The sequence below is a fragment of the Triticum urartu genome, chromosome 3A (assembly GCF_056163025.1).
Source record: "Triticum urartu cultivar PI428250 chromosome 3A, HENAU_Tu73, whole genome shotgun sequence".
NCBI classification, from domain to species: Eukaryota; Viridiplantae; Streptophyta; class Magnoliopsida; order Poales; family Poaceae; genus Triticum; species Triticum urartu.
In genome coordinates this window covers 30,775,753-30,791,684 of record NC_141875.1, presented here as the reverse complement: position 1 = coordinate 30,791,684, position 15,932 = coordinate 30,775,753, and the positions used below count along the sequence as shown (strand labels likewise).

General features: G+C 41.4%; 1 protein-coding gene across 1 annotated transcript; it reads right to left on the bottom strand.

Moving 5' to 3' along the window:
* Nucleotides 1-2,220: 2,220 nt before the first annotated feature.
* LOC125542485 (calcineurin B-like protein 9) lies at nucleotides 2,221-5,236 on the bottom strand. Its single transcript, XM_048705538.2, has 9 exons — nucleotides 5,027-5,236; nucleotides 4,623-4,905; nucleotides 4,426-4,508; nucleotides 3,784-3,843; nucleotides 3,532-3,640; nucleotides 3,390-3,442; nucleotides 3,217-3,297; nucleotides 3,028-3,140; nucleotides 2,221-2,870 (listed from the first exon to the last, which is right to left on the bottom strand). Exons 1-9 carry the CDS (start codon nucleotides 5,066-5,068, stop codon nucleotides 2,816-2,818), a joined length of 879 nt encoding a protein of 292 aa, XP_048561495.1. The 5' UTR covers nucleotides 5,069-5,236; the 3' UTR covers nucleotides 2,221-2,815.
* Between the last annotated feature and the right edge of the window lie 10,696 nt (nucleotides 5,237-15,932).

Here is a 15,932-nt window from a genome sequence, read left to right as displayed (position 1 = left end):
TTTTTGGTGGTGCAAGATGCTTAAATGCGTGAGGTTCATGCAAATTTTCAGCTTGTTTGGACATTTGAGGAGCTCGTGGCAAATAAGACAAAATTTGGGTGTCTGACAAACTTTTGAAATCAACACTGTTCACACTGGAGTTTGTCCTTTTTTCCACAAGCTCCTCGAATGTCCAAACAAACTAAAACTTTGCACGGACATCACGCATTTGAGCATCTTGCACAATAAAAAAATTCAGTTTTTTTAAAAAAAATTGTAGATTCTACTATTCACCTGGTGTACATGAGCTTGGGCACTGAATTGAATTTTCGGTTTTAATCAGACTTCACTCATTTTTCTCTGGAAAAGGGGCCGAGTGGGACTTCTCGCCCACGTCTCGGATCCACGAGTGAAATCCAACCGGGACAGCGCTGGAGGACATGCGCCACCGAGCAGTTGTTACAAAACAATACTCCCTCCGACCTTCAAAGAATGTACTTCCAACTTTCTTGGAAAGTCAAACTTTTTTATATTTGATTGTATTTATACAATAATACACTAATATTTATGTTGTTAAATTAGTAGCATTCGATTCTTGATATAATATTTTTTCATCATATACCTATTTGGTTTCACAAACATTAATATATTTTTGCACAAACTCAGTCAAACTTTCAAATAGTTTGACTCTCCAACAAAGTTGGAAGTATACTCTTTCAAAGACGGAGGGAGTATCATTCATTGCTTTCCAAAGTTCCCAACCCGCCGTGGATTTGGAGCAAAACAGCCGCAGCCTCCCCCCCTAAGAGGCGACGCTTTGGAGGCGATGGATATTTTCACTTCCTTTTTCTTGTTTCTTTTGTCCTTTTAACTCACAGCGGTCAACGGTGTACTGGTGCAATGTATGCATGCAACCACCGATGTCAGCCATTCGTCGCAAACTCCCCAAGTCCAAGAACCATGATTGGATTGGAGGCATCAGTTGTCACGTTAACTACATAGAAGCCAGCTAAGTGATCATATATCTAAACCTTGATGTTCCATCAAGAAAGGGACATCAGCCAGTATGATAGATACTACCTTTCCTGAAAAAGGAAAAAAAGGACCATAGATGCTACCTCACCTAGGCCCGCCCTGTTTCGTTCTTATCAACAAAATGGGTTTTCCATGCATGTTGACACAAGCAGCATCGCTTGGTAGGTAGTGTTGCCCCGTGTTGTTCACGTTCTTCTGATTCATAGGATTCTGAAAAATCCATGGTGTTTTATGAACTATGCAAAACAAATGGATCTGATGCGCGGAATCTTCCCAAAATATTTGGGTGGATGTAAACTTTTCTACGAAATGTAATATGAAAAATATGCAGAGAAAACATCCTATAAATCAAACCACCCACTTAGGGGGGGGGGGGGATTCCCTAATAATTGTAATAATCCAAAATTCCTATGTAAAACTTTTGAATCAAAGAAGCCTTAAAGTCGTTGGTTTCCCTCTCTTTCAACATTATTATGTAGCGCTGAAGCCACATAATTTAGTGCGCCAACTTGTAAAAATGTAAGTAAGCATGATGCTAGGTACTGAAATTTCTTTATTTGCGAGTGACTTTGCGGACGCGGATTTGGTGAACATGCATGCGTGCGCACCCTTTATGAATAGTAAATTCAAAAAAAAAGCTAGAAAAAAAATAAAAAAAATCTGAATTTATTTTTTTCATATACATAGTCAACCGGTATACTCGCATATGAAGTTTCACGAAGAAATCACATCCATGGTAATCTGAGCAAACAAAATTGAAGCTATATTAAAAAAGATTGTTTAATGCATAGTATGATCGCATTTGTATTTTCTTTACTAAGAATACCATGGGTGTCAATACATCATAAAACTTCACATGTGAGTACAATGATCGACTAAGGTTCATACCGCGAAATTTCAGAATTTCATTATTTTTTTATTATTTTTTATGAATTTACTATGAACATGGGTGCGCGCGCACCCATGTTCATCTTTGTATTTTCGGTGACTTTGCTTCTTTATTTGCAAGTGACTTTGCTTTCTGGAAGGGGTCCATCGTCCACGCTGGCGAATCTATCGATAAACTGTGCAGCCTTATCCCCATCGAAAGAAATTTAGTTCGTTTTGTCCAAATCTATGATCGCAATTACTTTATTTGGTTCACATCTATGATTAGCATTAAGAAGTACATAAACAACTGTCACTTGCATCACCCAACGAACACCATCACAAAAGAACAAGTGAACTGTCCACATCACAGATGGGATGATTGGTTCATGAACAAACACTTGGCGGATATGCTTGGCATCAATCTTGTAGCTATCACCAAGCAAAAGCATGCGTCTCGGAAAGGTTTTCGATTATATATACAGCAATCATGGCTAAGCCATGACATGTTAGCACTAAGATAGTCTATAACGGACGCTACAACATCAGAAGTTAGCATTCTAGAAATTGCACCTGACTGATCCCGAAACTGGCTGGCATTTGAGGAACTTAAATTCCTCATATCTATATGTACCTAGAGCTGTCCTGTGCTTCTGAGAGCTGAAGGAATTGTGTATATACATTTACAACACAATGCGGGAAAACGACAGGCATACCAGAAGCTGTTAGTTGCCAAATTTGCCATCATGAATGGGACTCTTCAGTTGCCGAAATGGTTATCAGACAGCCATCCTAAAGCAGCAAAAGTCACCAATGGCGATTCTTCAGTAAGCGAACATGGCTGCTCTGTTTCTCAGCGTCCCAATTTTCAACTGCTGACACTGTCAGCACTCAACAGCCAACTTGTCACCATCAATTACAAGTCTTGTGATGCTTAGTCTTCAACCGCGGTATTGAAAACAAAACTTGGGAACGCTGTTGTGACGTCTCTGATATAGAAATGGACAAAAAATCACTCAAGTAAACACTGACGAAATTTTGTAGAAGAAAATAAATGCCAAAGTATTTCTGACTAGTTCTAAACATATTTGGTGGAAGTTGCAGACAATATTTACAATTATTTGACTGCAGCTTTCAGAATCGAACCTTAGATATGGTAGGGTCATGTTCTTCAGTAGATTAGGATGGCGTAATACAAATTCCTTCCATTCTTCTTGGCAAATTTTCCCATCCCTATCGGTGTCAGCATCTTCAAATGTCTGAAACCAATTGAAACTTACGTTTATGTAAAATGTAAATAAGTAACCAAAGAATCCCACAGATATGATTGCGTACCTTGTCTAGGATAGCCTCAAGAAGTTCATCCGATAATTCCACATCAGATTCCATCAAAATGGCGATAACCATTTGCATAACCTAAAAAACAGAAGCACCAACAGATCACCTTGCTGAGGTGAAGAAACTACGTTCATGATACAGATAGAAATACAACATCCATCTGAACTAACCTCCTCGCGCTCAATAAAGCCAGTCTGTCTCAAATCATAGAGCCTAAATGCAACTGAAACAACTCAGAAGGGGAGCCCTAACCGTAAGTATATCGCAACATGTTCATGTCGAGCACACAGTTTTTGCAAGAATCGTACTTACAGTTGATCTTGTCTTCCACAGGTGCCAATGGATGGAAGACGCTGAGAGCATGAATAAACTCCTCAAACTCGATTACTCCATTTTTCTTCTCATCAAACAAATCAAAAACCTGGATCATAAAGGACAATTTCAGTCGGATGCTATCGCACAAAGCAAAATACAATTTGAGCGATTCTGAATTTTCCTTGTGACATGGTAAATAATGATCTTGAAGCATTTAAAAATAGTAAATTTGAAGTTGTCAACGCTTACCCTATCAAGAAAAAGATTCTGTCCACTAGGAGTCTTGAATAATGCTAGCTGAAGTTCTTCCTAAATAACAATTCAACAGAAAAGACAGATAGGTCAAAAAAAATCTCTTTGACGGTTCAATCATCGAATAGAAAAGGGCATTCAAACTTTTCTAGATACCGTCTTTCATCCCCGCACGTCATATGTGCACTATAAACTTAATTAGTAATATCCTTTCGCAGAATTCGACTTGCACAGCAATCAAGTAACATGCAAAATTACTGCACCATTAGCTTTATAAAAAACTTGGTCACGCAACAAGGAACATGGCGACCAAACATTTGGAGATGCAGGCACTATACTATGGTCTAACTGCACACGGAAGCCAATAAAAATACAGGCCAATAATTCTGTGGGTGTCAAGCCAAATTTACTACTATTACGCCCTCTGTACAGCTCATATGGCAGTGTCTCTTTAATCCACATGCTGGGGAAAGAATCTATCACATGTGATGCAGTATTTTCAGATCGATCTACGAAGTAATCCGGATCTCACTCGTTAAGCCCAAACATTATCAGACATGTATTTCTGTCAAATTATGACTGCGTTAATTTGTTACAGATTACAGAAGAACAGAGCGATTTTGGTTTCGGTGGTAGTACCTTGTGGATGAGTCCGTCGTCGATGATGGAGCAGCTGATCTTCTTGTAGAGCTCGAACAGCGCCTCCACCTCGTTCACCGAGACTTGATTCGGCCGGCAAGGAAAGGGAGAATCGAATCAAACGACATTGCAATTAACGCCTGGTAAGAAGTAACAAGAAATCGAGGGACAAAAGAGAGATGGATGGTTTTCCATACAGCATCTGGACTCGTCGGCGAGGCGTGCGAGGTCGCGGAAGACCAGGGAGGTGCAGCCCGGCCCGACGCGACCGCGGCGGTGGTGGTGGCTCCCCTTCTTGGCGGTGAGGAAGAAGGACGGAGCGGAGGGATCTCTGCGCAGGTGGGTGGAGGAGTTCGAGGAAGGGGGGCAGATGCCGGCCAGGCAGTCGGTGAGCGCGAAGAAGACGAACTCGGCGATGGCGACGCAGGGCAGGACCACCGCGCAGAGCCGCTCCCCCACCGTCAGCGAGCTCCCCGACCTCTGCGCGCGGCGACCAGAATCAAACAAGGCCGCAAGTCAGTCGCTGTTAAAGATTTAGATTTCATTCAAGGAAGGCGCGCGGAGGAAGAAGGCGACAGCCGCGGCCGGGTGAGCCACCCACCAGGTCCCCAGAGGAGATGCCGAAGCTGAAGCGTGAGGCCATGGCGGCGGAGCCCGACCCTCCCTGCTGCTGCCTAACGACTCGCCCGCGTGGTCGACGGCGGACCGTGTCTTTTTGGGGGCGCGCCCACAGTAATCAAAGGGAAAAGATATGGAGCTCCCCTGCTTCCAAAAGCGGCTCTGTTATGTCTTCAACACAGAATGAAGATGAAGATGATCTGCCCTGTCCACGTAGGCACAACTCACAAGTCACATTTCTCGGCGGCATTTATCAAACTCCTTCCTCCGTCTTTTCGACATTAGCATAGTGTTAAAAATGTTCTTATATTATAAAACAGAAGAAGTATCTGATAAAGCCTCTTTCAATGCAGGGTGATTAGGTGAGGCGCTCAGTACATTAAAGGACTCCGTAACTAAACTCCTCAATGCATAGGTGTTTAGTTTTTGGTTGCTTTCATTTAATTAGGTATAGATTCAGATTTGTGTTTTCACCTAGGTATACACCCTTAGCATTGTTTCTTCTAAAAGTCACCATATCACTCTTTCTTCTTTACTAGCATGCCACATCAGATTTTTCTTTACTTAGTTGGCAATATTAGACTTGTACAAGATGAAGTATTGGGAGGGGCCTAACCACCAGAGGTCAGGTCTGCAGGCATACTGTCGCAACGAAAAAGTGTCGTGAGGAGGCAGCATCGATGAAACGTTCTCGTTGGATCGGAAATCCCACCAGCGCGAACACGTCCAAGCTGGATCCCTCCTACTAGGCCACAAGCGGAAAGCTCAACAACGCTATTCTCTGGATATAAAAAATAAAAATTATTGCAATTCACCTATGTGACCTATAGGACAAACAACAAAAATGTTGCCACTGTTAAAAAACAAAAAATTTGCCAAAAAGAAAAAACACATGGCAATTTTTTTGTTTTAAAATATTTACAAATATATTTGCCATGATAAAAGAATAGAAATTTTTCCATGGTTGCAAAAATTGCAATGATAAAAAAATCCCCTAACTTACCAGAAACAAAATTACCATGATAATTCCATTGGACTAGAAATATAAGAAAATTTACCAAATGTTATTTACAAAAGGTAGTTCGTTTGCTGAGTATGTTGAAGTGAAAAATGCCATGGCAAAAATGAAGCTTTATTTGCCATGTCAAATAAAGTTAAGTTTTCCATGACAATAAAGGTGAAGATGTCATCGCAAAAATAAAGGTGAAGATGTCATCGCAAAAATAAAGGTGAAGATGCCATAGCAAAAATAAAAAGTGTGCCATGTATGTTGAAGTAAATTTGCCTTGACAGTAAAAGTAAATTTGCCATGTCAATGAATGCAAGTTTGCCATGGCAAACGAAAGTAAAAATTACCATGACAAAAATTAGAAAGGAAATTTTAGCAAAATGTATGTTAAAGTGAATTTGCCATGTCAAATGAATGAAAAAATTGCCATGGCAAAAAAAGTAAAAAAATGAAATACCAATGAATCCAAATTTGCCATGTAAAAAAAGGAAAAAATTGCCATAGAAATAAATGTAAAAATTTGCCATAGCAATAAAGGTAAAATTGCCATGGTAATAAATGTAAAATTGGCATGCAAAAAAGAAAAAGAAAAATTTGTGATGGCGAAGAATATATGAATTTTTCCATGGCAATGATAGTTAATTAATCAGATTGCCATGTTCTCTAAAAGATAAAAATGATACGAAGATCAAATTGCCATAAATTTGTCATGTGACTATTTCATTATGTGATAAATGTACTAAAACTTGTTGGTGGCTTAATAATAAACATGAACAATTTGCATGATAATAAATGAAATGAATGCAAGTTTGCCATGGCGAATGAAAGTAAAAATTGCCATGGCAAAAAAAATAGAAAGGAATTTTTTGCCATGTATGTTAAAATAATTTGCCATGGCAATAAAGGTATATTTTCCACGTGAAATGAATTTAAAAATGCCGAGGAAAAACAAAAGGTAAAATGCCTTGTCAATGAATGCAAAATTTCCATGGCAAAACAAAAGTAAAAATTGCCATGGCAAAGAAAAATAAATGAAAAATTTGCCATGTATGTTAAAGTAAACTTGCCATTACAAACAAAATAACTAAAACTTCCCATGTTTTTAAACACACAAAATTGATTATAAAACTTGACATGTAAAAGAACGCAAAATTGTTGTGATGTAAATAAAATTGACATGTTTGTGCAATTAAAATTATCGTGGTGATGAATGTAAATTTGCTACGGCAAGTGAAAACTGCATTTTGCCATGGCAAATAACAACGAAGAAATTGCCATCCGTAGTGTACTTGAAGTAAAATTTCCATGGCAAAACTTCCGTGGTCTCATGAAAAACAAAAAGTTGCCGTGAGCTAATAAATTGACATGTAAAAAGGTAAATTTGACATGGCAATATAGGTACTTTTTTGCTGTGAGAATGAATGTAAATTTGCCATGGAAAATGAAAACTATATTTTTCCATGGCAATAAAAGTGTGGAATTTGCCGAGGTTGTGTAGTTATATTTGCCATGTCAACAAAGATAGAATTGCCATTGCAATATAAAAACATCATTTTTTCAAGAACTTGCCATGAGAGCATTACAAAAAAAGCTTTATAAAATAACAAATTTCAAGAGCTTGGAGGGGTCCCAGGAAGCAAGACAATGACGGGAATGGGGGGAGAGCATCAGTGGCGAGCCCCGCCTCCGCCACGCTACGATGCTTTCGCCGGTGGAGCTCCTCCGTGTAGTAGCCCGCTCCCGGCTCCGCCATCGCTAGCCACGGGAACGGTTGCGCATGAGAGGTTATGATGGTGGGGCACGGTGCGCCTCCACCCGCTCAAGCACTCCACCATGCGCAAGTCTCCACATGGGCGTCGGTGTGCGCGCTGGGCCACACCCACCGCAGCCGAGCCTCGTGCTGGAAGCGTCGCATGCTTGGAAGGGTTGGCGCTGCCGCCATCGTCTGGTCGCATGGGTTGGTGCCGCTGACATTAGTGACCTCCTCCGCTAGAAGCTTCCCATGCGTCGTCGGCTCGTCATCCACGATGCGCCGCTGAACCGAAGTGAAGGTGTGCTCACTCAACGCGGGGTGGGGGCAATGACACCCGGCCTCCCCCGCCAACCTCGCCGACGCAAAGGCGGTCGTTCGCCTCCATCCTGCTTGGCCGACGCCGACCACTCGCCTTCAGATATGGCGGCGAAGGGGAGAAGTTAGTGTGGGAGTGGGAGTGGTGATTGTTGAGAAGGGGTAAGGGGCAGGGGGGTTTGGATCTACGAGTCACTGTGAGCGGTGGGCTCGTTTGGTCGCTTTGACCCGAACACTTGCAGGTGATGACATGGCACGCAGGCACGTCGAGATTCGGGCGACGGCCAAAAGCGCGTTCGGGCCAAGACACAACATCGGACATGTGTCGGTTATCATTTGGGTTCATCAAATCGGGCCCGCATGCAAACTGAGTGTATAGTTAGTGGGAGAAGATGTTTCCATCAACTACAATGGTGTCTGTGGTGATATCATTAATCTTAAAATGACGTGTCTACTCATTATCTCGGAGGTGCTCATAAAGATAGAGTATGCGTACATACGTTCATATGGGTGAGTGTATGTTCTTATGTATGAGTGTCTATGTCGTACTGTGTTAAAAAACTCGGCCCCACACTTTTATCGGTGGGCACATCTGGGCGGATGTCCATAGATAAACGTCTCCAACTACGCAAACACACATGATCCACAACAGAACGAACTCACTAGCAATATTTATTTCTGAGCATTTAATATTTTTACATCATATTACACACATCCAACAATAATTCAACGATTAATGTTCAATCACAAACAATTCAAAGATAGCATGTAAATTGAACTGACTAAAACAATTATGACCACCATTTTCATGGCGCACATTGATATTGGTCTGCATCATGTGCGAGGCCACTTCTTGGCATCCCCATTCACGATACTAATGTCGACGAGCATGTTCTTCGGTTCCTCGGTGACGCTCTCTTTGCATTGAAGTTTACCATCTCTCTGGCGCGCTCTGTCTTCTCTCCCTCTCAAGTACAATGCTTTCCTTATGTTCCACTTCTTCATGTGCACCTCATGAAGCGCATGTATCTTTATTCCTTCATGCCCTCGGTTTTCTTCTCTTGTGACACTTGTCAACCTCTTTGTTGGACATGATCTTCACCCACGAGGGCGGCAATGACCTCGCCACTCTGCCACGCTTCACCCTTTCTTGCTTCCCCTTCCTTCTCCTCATTCTTGGCACACATATAGCTGATGCAATCCCGCTCCACTTCCCCCACCATCTTCATCGACCCTAATAATTGTTGTGTGCTTGAGCCATCATTTGTTTTTTGCTTCTTGAACACAAGATTGGGGTTCTACAGCGTGACGCAAATGCTATTTCTTGCTTGTTATATGAGTCATAATAGTTCTCGCCTACAGTGCGGCGCTACTAGGCTGGCCTAATACTGTAGCTGCACGTGAGTTTTTTTTCTTTCTTTTCATTGTTTTGCATCATTTTTTTGGGTTTTCTTTCATAATTTTCTAGTTTTCTTCCATTTTTTCAATCTCCTCTTTCTCTTGTTTCAGTTGGTTTTCTTTGTTTCTTTCTTTTGTTTTCTTCAATTTTTTATTTCTGATTTATATTTTTGATTTTTTAACACATGTCTAATTTTATCATATACAGTGTGCATTTTTGATACATCAGAAACAATTTTATACATATTAACAATTTTCAAATGTATGATATTATTCCTTTTCAAATATTAGTTTTGATGTCTATGTCTTTCAATACATATTGTAAATTATTGGTATACATCTAAAACATTTTTATTTACCTATAAAATTTTATAAATACATGAAATTTTTAAATACCTTTCCTGCAAAAAAAGAGAAATTTTAAATACGTATTTAGCACATTTTTCCGAATCTGTGTTAAAATTATTTAAAACTATACAAGCATTTTTACATTGTATAAATAACAGTTTTAAATGTCACAAACATATTTTTGGAACACATGAACATTTTTTAAATGGAACTTACATTTTTAATGGTACGAAGCATTTTTTTTGAATTACACAAATATTTTACTTTACATAGTATAATATTTTGGAAAAATGTCACATACAATTGTTTATATGCTTGAACATTTTTTAAATGTCACACTTTTCTAGGCCAACATTTTCTAAAAGTTGAACGATTTTTTTACATTGAATGAATATTTTTAAAATTTGTGATGAACCCTTTTAAAAAATCAACTAAATTATTATTTCACAATATATCTATTTAGTATTTTAAAATATAAATAAATATGAAAAAATACAGTTGCGTGATGTGAGCTTGACGAATCCACATGGTTACTGTGCCTGTCCACTATCGGCTCCCTGTAGGTGAATCTTCTTGCCTCTTGCTAAAAGGGATCCGACGTAGACTTGCCCGACTTATTACATTGTTGTATGGTGTTCACATCAATAATTCTTTTTTATTACTTGTTTATGAGGAATCCCTGAGCTACTTTGTATTTGTAGTATGCGGATGTGAAATTCAACAATTATATGATCCATGTTGATTTTTCTATACACTTAGTGTTGAGTATGTATGCATAAGCGTGGCACTTTTTAAAACAATATGTGTATGTTTTTCTCGCGAATACCCAAAGGTTGCACCTCATTTCATTTATAGAGGAAATAAGAGCAAGCACAAATGAGGGTACAAGACATGGCACGAAGCAAGAAGGCATGAACATTTCCGCAAAACAAAAAAGAAAAAAGGCGTGAACATGGTGCCCAAATCAGAAAAAATATAAAGAAAACTAATAGAAAACTGTAGAGCGATACGTGAAAAGGTATATATAACTTGTCCTATGAGAGATCTTGTCATCTACCTTGTACATGGAGTGCACGTGAATCTTAAAAGGAAGTGGGCAGCCATGGGTGTAAATCAGAGGAGTTAATTACACTTTGGGTGCCTTAACTAGTGGTCAATTTGATGCCCAAACTTGAAAAATACACAGAAAATAATGCCGTAACTTACTCGGGCGTTCAAATACGGTCTCTGAACATATGCCGCCGTATCCAGAGCTCGCGTGGCATGCTAGTGTGTCCTTGACCCACATGTCAGTGGGTGCGGGAAGCAAAATACACTGGAAGTTAACATGGAGGAAATTTCAACTTGGGGCCTCCTCGTTGCATGATAAAGGAGCGGACCACCCAGCCATGCTTTGCTCTGCGTATAAATGATGAGATATATATTGATGATTACACGTACACTTTTTACCAGTCTTGTTTTTATTTCTTTTCAAGTTCCTATGTTTTTTATTCAACTAAAGTTCCTGTTTAATTTTCATGATACATAAATTGTCCTTTTTTTGCGGGGTATAAATTTTACTATTTGAAAAAACACAATGATTATCAATATGGAATTATTTTTTATTTTATTCTTTTATTATATTGTCATTATCGTGTACTTTGAAGAGATAAGCATGAACATTTTATAAAATTTATTTGGATTTTAAAAAACTGAATTTATAATAAGTATTGTTGTGTAAATTTATGTATATTGATGCAGGACCACAAGTGTGCTTAACAAGTTTGTACATTTCTAGAATTTAGTATTACTACACAATAATTTTAATACAAGTTGTACAGTTTTAAATTACATTATTGTCAATTTTTAATAATTGTACAATGAAGATACACAATAATTGTGCGTGCTTGTGCTCCTGAATGAAGATACAGAATAATTGTGCGTGCTTGTGCTCCTGAATGAAGATACACAAATGTACTCAATAATTTAATATATGTTTAATTTTTAAATCCACATAAATTTTAGAAAAAGTTTAAGTTTATCTCTTCAAAGATCACAATAATGACAAATACAATAAATATATAAAGCTGTCAGGACCTCGATTCTAAGTCACACCGATCTAGCATGTAACACATCATATCACTTTGCGGCTTCATGCACGGTATTCCCACGGGTGCCACCTTACCTAGCCCGGGACCGTTTGCGCCTTTTGGCTCACGTATACGATAGTATCGCTAGTATCCATATGACAGAGAACCTGGGCCGACATAACTAGTCATGAACCCAAAGTGACGCTAACTTACGGGGACAAACATACATGAACCAGCATCGAACGTGTCGGTCATCAGCGTGTGAATCCGGGCTGTAGCAACTGGGCTAGCAGGACTCCGGGAATCCGGGCTGTAGCAGGCTAGCAGGACTCCGGAAGTCATGCGTGACTTTTCCCTGAAGGGACAGACACAGGAACGAAGTGGATCACATGCCGGCCAGTCAAAGTGTTCCGGACCAGTAGTAATTGGGCTAGCAGGACTCTGGAAAACCGGGCTGTAGCAGACTACCATGGCTCAGTGGAAGCACTAGACTACATTTCCCCATAAGAGAGGCTACCAAGGATAAATAACTAGGTTGTCGGATCCCACACATACCAAGCATTTCAATCATACACAAAATATGCCCGATATATGTGAATACAACATGGCATCATAACAAAACTCTACGACTCAAAGTATTTATTCATTAGACTCCGAAGAGCCAGATATTACAAACATGGGTCTGATGACCCAGCATTCAAGTCATACAAGCAACAAGCACATGCGGACGCTTATCTTGTCTGAGTACATACAACTACAAAAGGAAAAGGCTAAGAAGCCTGACTATCTACAAGACCCTCCCAAGGGTACAAGATCGTAGCTGAGGTAAAAAGCTAAACGTCGAAGTCCACGCGAAACTACTAGCGAGACTGAAGTCTCTCTGCAAAAATATAAATTAAGCAAACGTGAGTACAAATGTATCCAGCAAGACTTACATCAGAACTAGCTACATATGCTTCAGTATCAACAAAGGGGTGGTGGAGTTTGACTGCAGCAAGTCAGTTTTGACTTGGTGGCTATTCTGAACTACGACTGCAAGTAACTCTTTTGAGGTGGCGCACGCTAGTCCACATATTCACCATATCAATACACCACTATGGATCCGCTCCCGTCTCCCTACGAGAACGCCATCCATAGCACTCACGCTTATCTTGCGCATTTTAGAGTATTCACTTCCACTTGTCTATGAACTGTACAAGCAACCCAGAAGTCCTTTACCACAGATACAGCTATTCGAATAAATGATGTTAACCTTGCAGGGGTGTACTTCTTCACACACTCTCTCGCCACTTACCACCATGTACACGTCATGTATCTCGGCAACCTTCAAGCGGAAGCCTGGTGAGGGAGTCGGCCATGACCTGACTAACCACACAAGTCTCTCGTCCAGATTTATCGCCTATTCGGGTTCCATCCGCAAGGATATCCGGCCGGGGTGTCGCTCACGGCCCCAAACAAAGTGTACAGGGTTCCAAGCCCACCAAACGGGCGACGCTTGGCATACCCGGCCACGGTGCCTAGTATGTCCCAAGCCCACCTAAACAGTAGTCATAAGTTGTTCTAATATGCATGAAAATGATACAGATGGATAGATTGGATTTTTCTGATCATTTTTCATATATAAAACTTTGCATTTGGAGTTACAGATTAATTTCTATGAATTTTAGAAGTTTTGGGCATTTTGTTAAAATAATAAATCATTTCTGATTTATTAAAATCCCAGAAAAACATTACCGCGTTAGCACCACATCATGCTGACCTTAGCAGGTCAACAGCACCGGTCCAGGTCAAACCTGACCAGTGGGGCCCACTGATCAGTGACTCAGTTAGTTAACCGAGTTGATTAGTGTTAAACTAATCCTATCTAAAATGTTAGCAGGGCTGGGCCGACTTGTCGGTGGTTCATCTAATTAACTAAGTTAATTAATCCTAACCAAACTAACACTAATTAAGCAGGGGCCTCGGCCCACATGTCAGGGATCCAGGGGAGGTCAAACCCCCTGGTCAGCGGGGTCAAACCTGCCGACGATTAGCCGTTGACGAGGTCCGAGATGGCGGCGATGCGCGGAATCGCAGACAAGCCACGGTTTGAGGCATGGATGGCACCGTTGGAACGCTGAGCCTCGTCCACGTCGGCTGGTGCTAGTGGGGTCGCCGGAGACGACCTAGATCGACGGCGGTGTCTGCTTCTGTGGCGGCCAGAGTTCGGGTGCAGCCGGTGGCGATGCTACGGTGCACTAGAGGAGAAACCGAAGAGTGCTACGTGCTCCTGGGGGTGCGCCGAGCACGCTGATGAGCTCGGACGCGGGTGGCAACAGCTGTGGCCGCAGCGGCGCCATGGACAGCGGCATCGAGCTCTCTGGCGCGGCAGCGCTAGTGCTAGAGGGCGAGTTAGACTGCGGGGAGAGAGGGGAAAGGCGCAGGTGCTCACGGCGGTTCTTTTGTTGCAGCTGGGTGGCTCGGGGAAGCACTGACGACGAACGGGCGATGGCGATTTCGGCGACCCGAGGAGGAAGAAGACGGTGGTGACGGCGAGGCAGGGTGCCCGGCGACGTGTAGCTGGATGGGGTCGAAGAAGAGGTCGTGGGGGAGCTCTGGGGCACGTCGAGCGGCCTAGGGGGAGGCAGTGGCCACGACTACGGCGAACGGCGACGACGGCGGCGTTCGGCTGCGGCGGTGCAGAGGTGAGGGAGAGAGCAGGGAAGGATGGAGGGGGTCCAGAGAGGGAGGGAGAGGTGCAGAGTGTCAAGGCGGTCCTGGGCGGTGCAGCAGGACGAAGGGGGAGCAGCTCCGTGGCTAGCAGGAGGTGGCCGCGGCTCAGCTATGCGCGCGCCACACACAGTGCCAATAGGCGCGGGGAAGACGACGCGCGAGGAGGTGGGCTGGGCCGTCGGCCTGTCAAGGTAAAAGGCCCAGTTGGGTTTCTTTCTCTCTGTCTCTGTTTTATATTTTGTTTCTCTTTTCTATTTACGTGCAACTGTTTTGGCTTTAGTAAAAATACTAAAGCATTTTGTAAAATCCTGAAATAATTGTGGACACTCCGTGGATTATTCCAGTGGCCCACATTTAGTTTCAGAATTATTTGAGCATTTTAAATATTTATAGTAATTAAATGCTCAAATTCAAATACATAATGATTTAAATCAAAAATCCATAGATGACCTAGAAATATGTTCATCATTTTTGGCAGAGGTTTTCACCTTTATCAGAAGTCATGAACATTTTCAAAAGGCACTTTGGTTCATTGAAGATTATTTTAGGTTGAACCTATTTGAATTTCATTTGGTGCTAGGGTTTAACAGTCCCCAATTCAGGTTTAAATGAAATTTAGACATGATGCATAGCAAGGCTAGGGACGTGACAACTCACCCCCACTAAACAAGAATCTTGTCCTGAGATTCTAGATGTGAGGTAAGAGGAAAGGGGTCACAAAACTATCACAATCTCCATGATCCATTTTCCCTTTTCGAAGATGTTGATTCATTTCTTCAAATTGATCTTGACGTCTTTGCTTTCGAGATCTTTATCCAAGACGATGACGACAGAAGAAAAATCCTCCGAAAATGATCTCCTCGAAGATCAAACACTCAAGATCAACTCATGGAATGAGATCTTCGAGCATATCTTGAGCTAAGACACAACACATACATCCGAGTGATGGAGGGAAGTAGAAGACGAGGGATTCAAATTGGTAGGCAACAATTCCACACTTGAGTAAGATGGTGCATAGGTTTCAAAGTAGCGAGGAGTTAATTGCCATGATTCCATAACGAGACACCTTGGGAAAGGTGACTCGTAGAGTTATTCCCTTAAGTGGCAAAAAGAATTACTTTTGATATCATGATCATTGAAGCTCTCTATACCAGCCTAAGGCAAATCACAATCGATCATTTGAGTGGCATACTCAGACTACAGTGGATGATGTGGACTACCTTGTTGAAGACAACACAATGGATGATTTTTGCTTATCATTGGAAATGGATGGGACCCGTGGTAG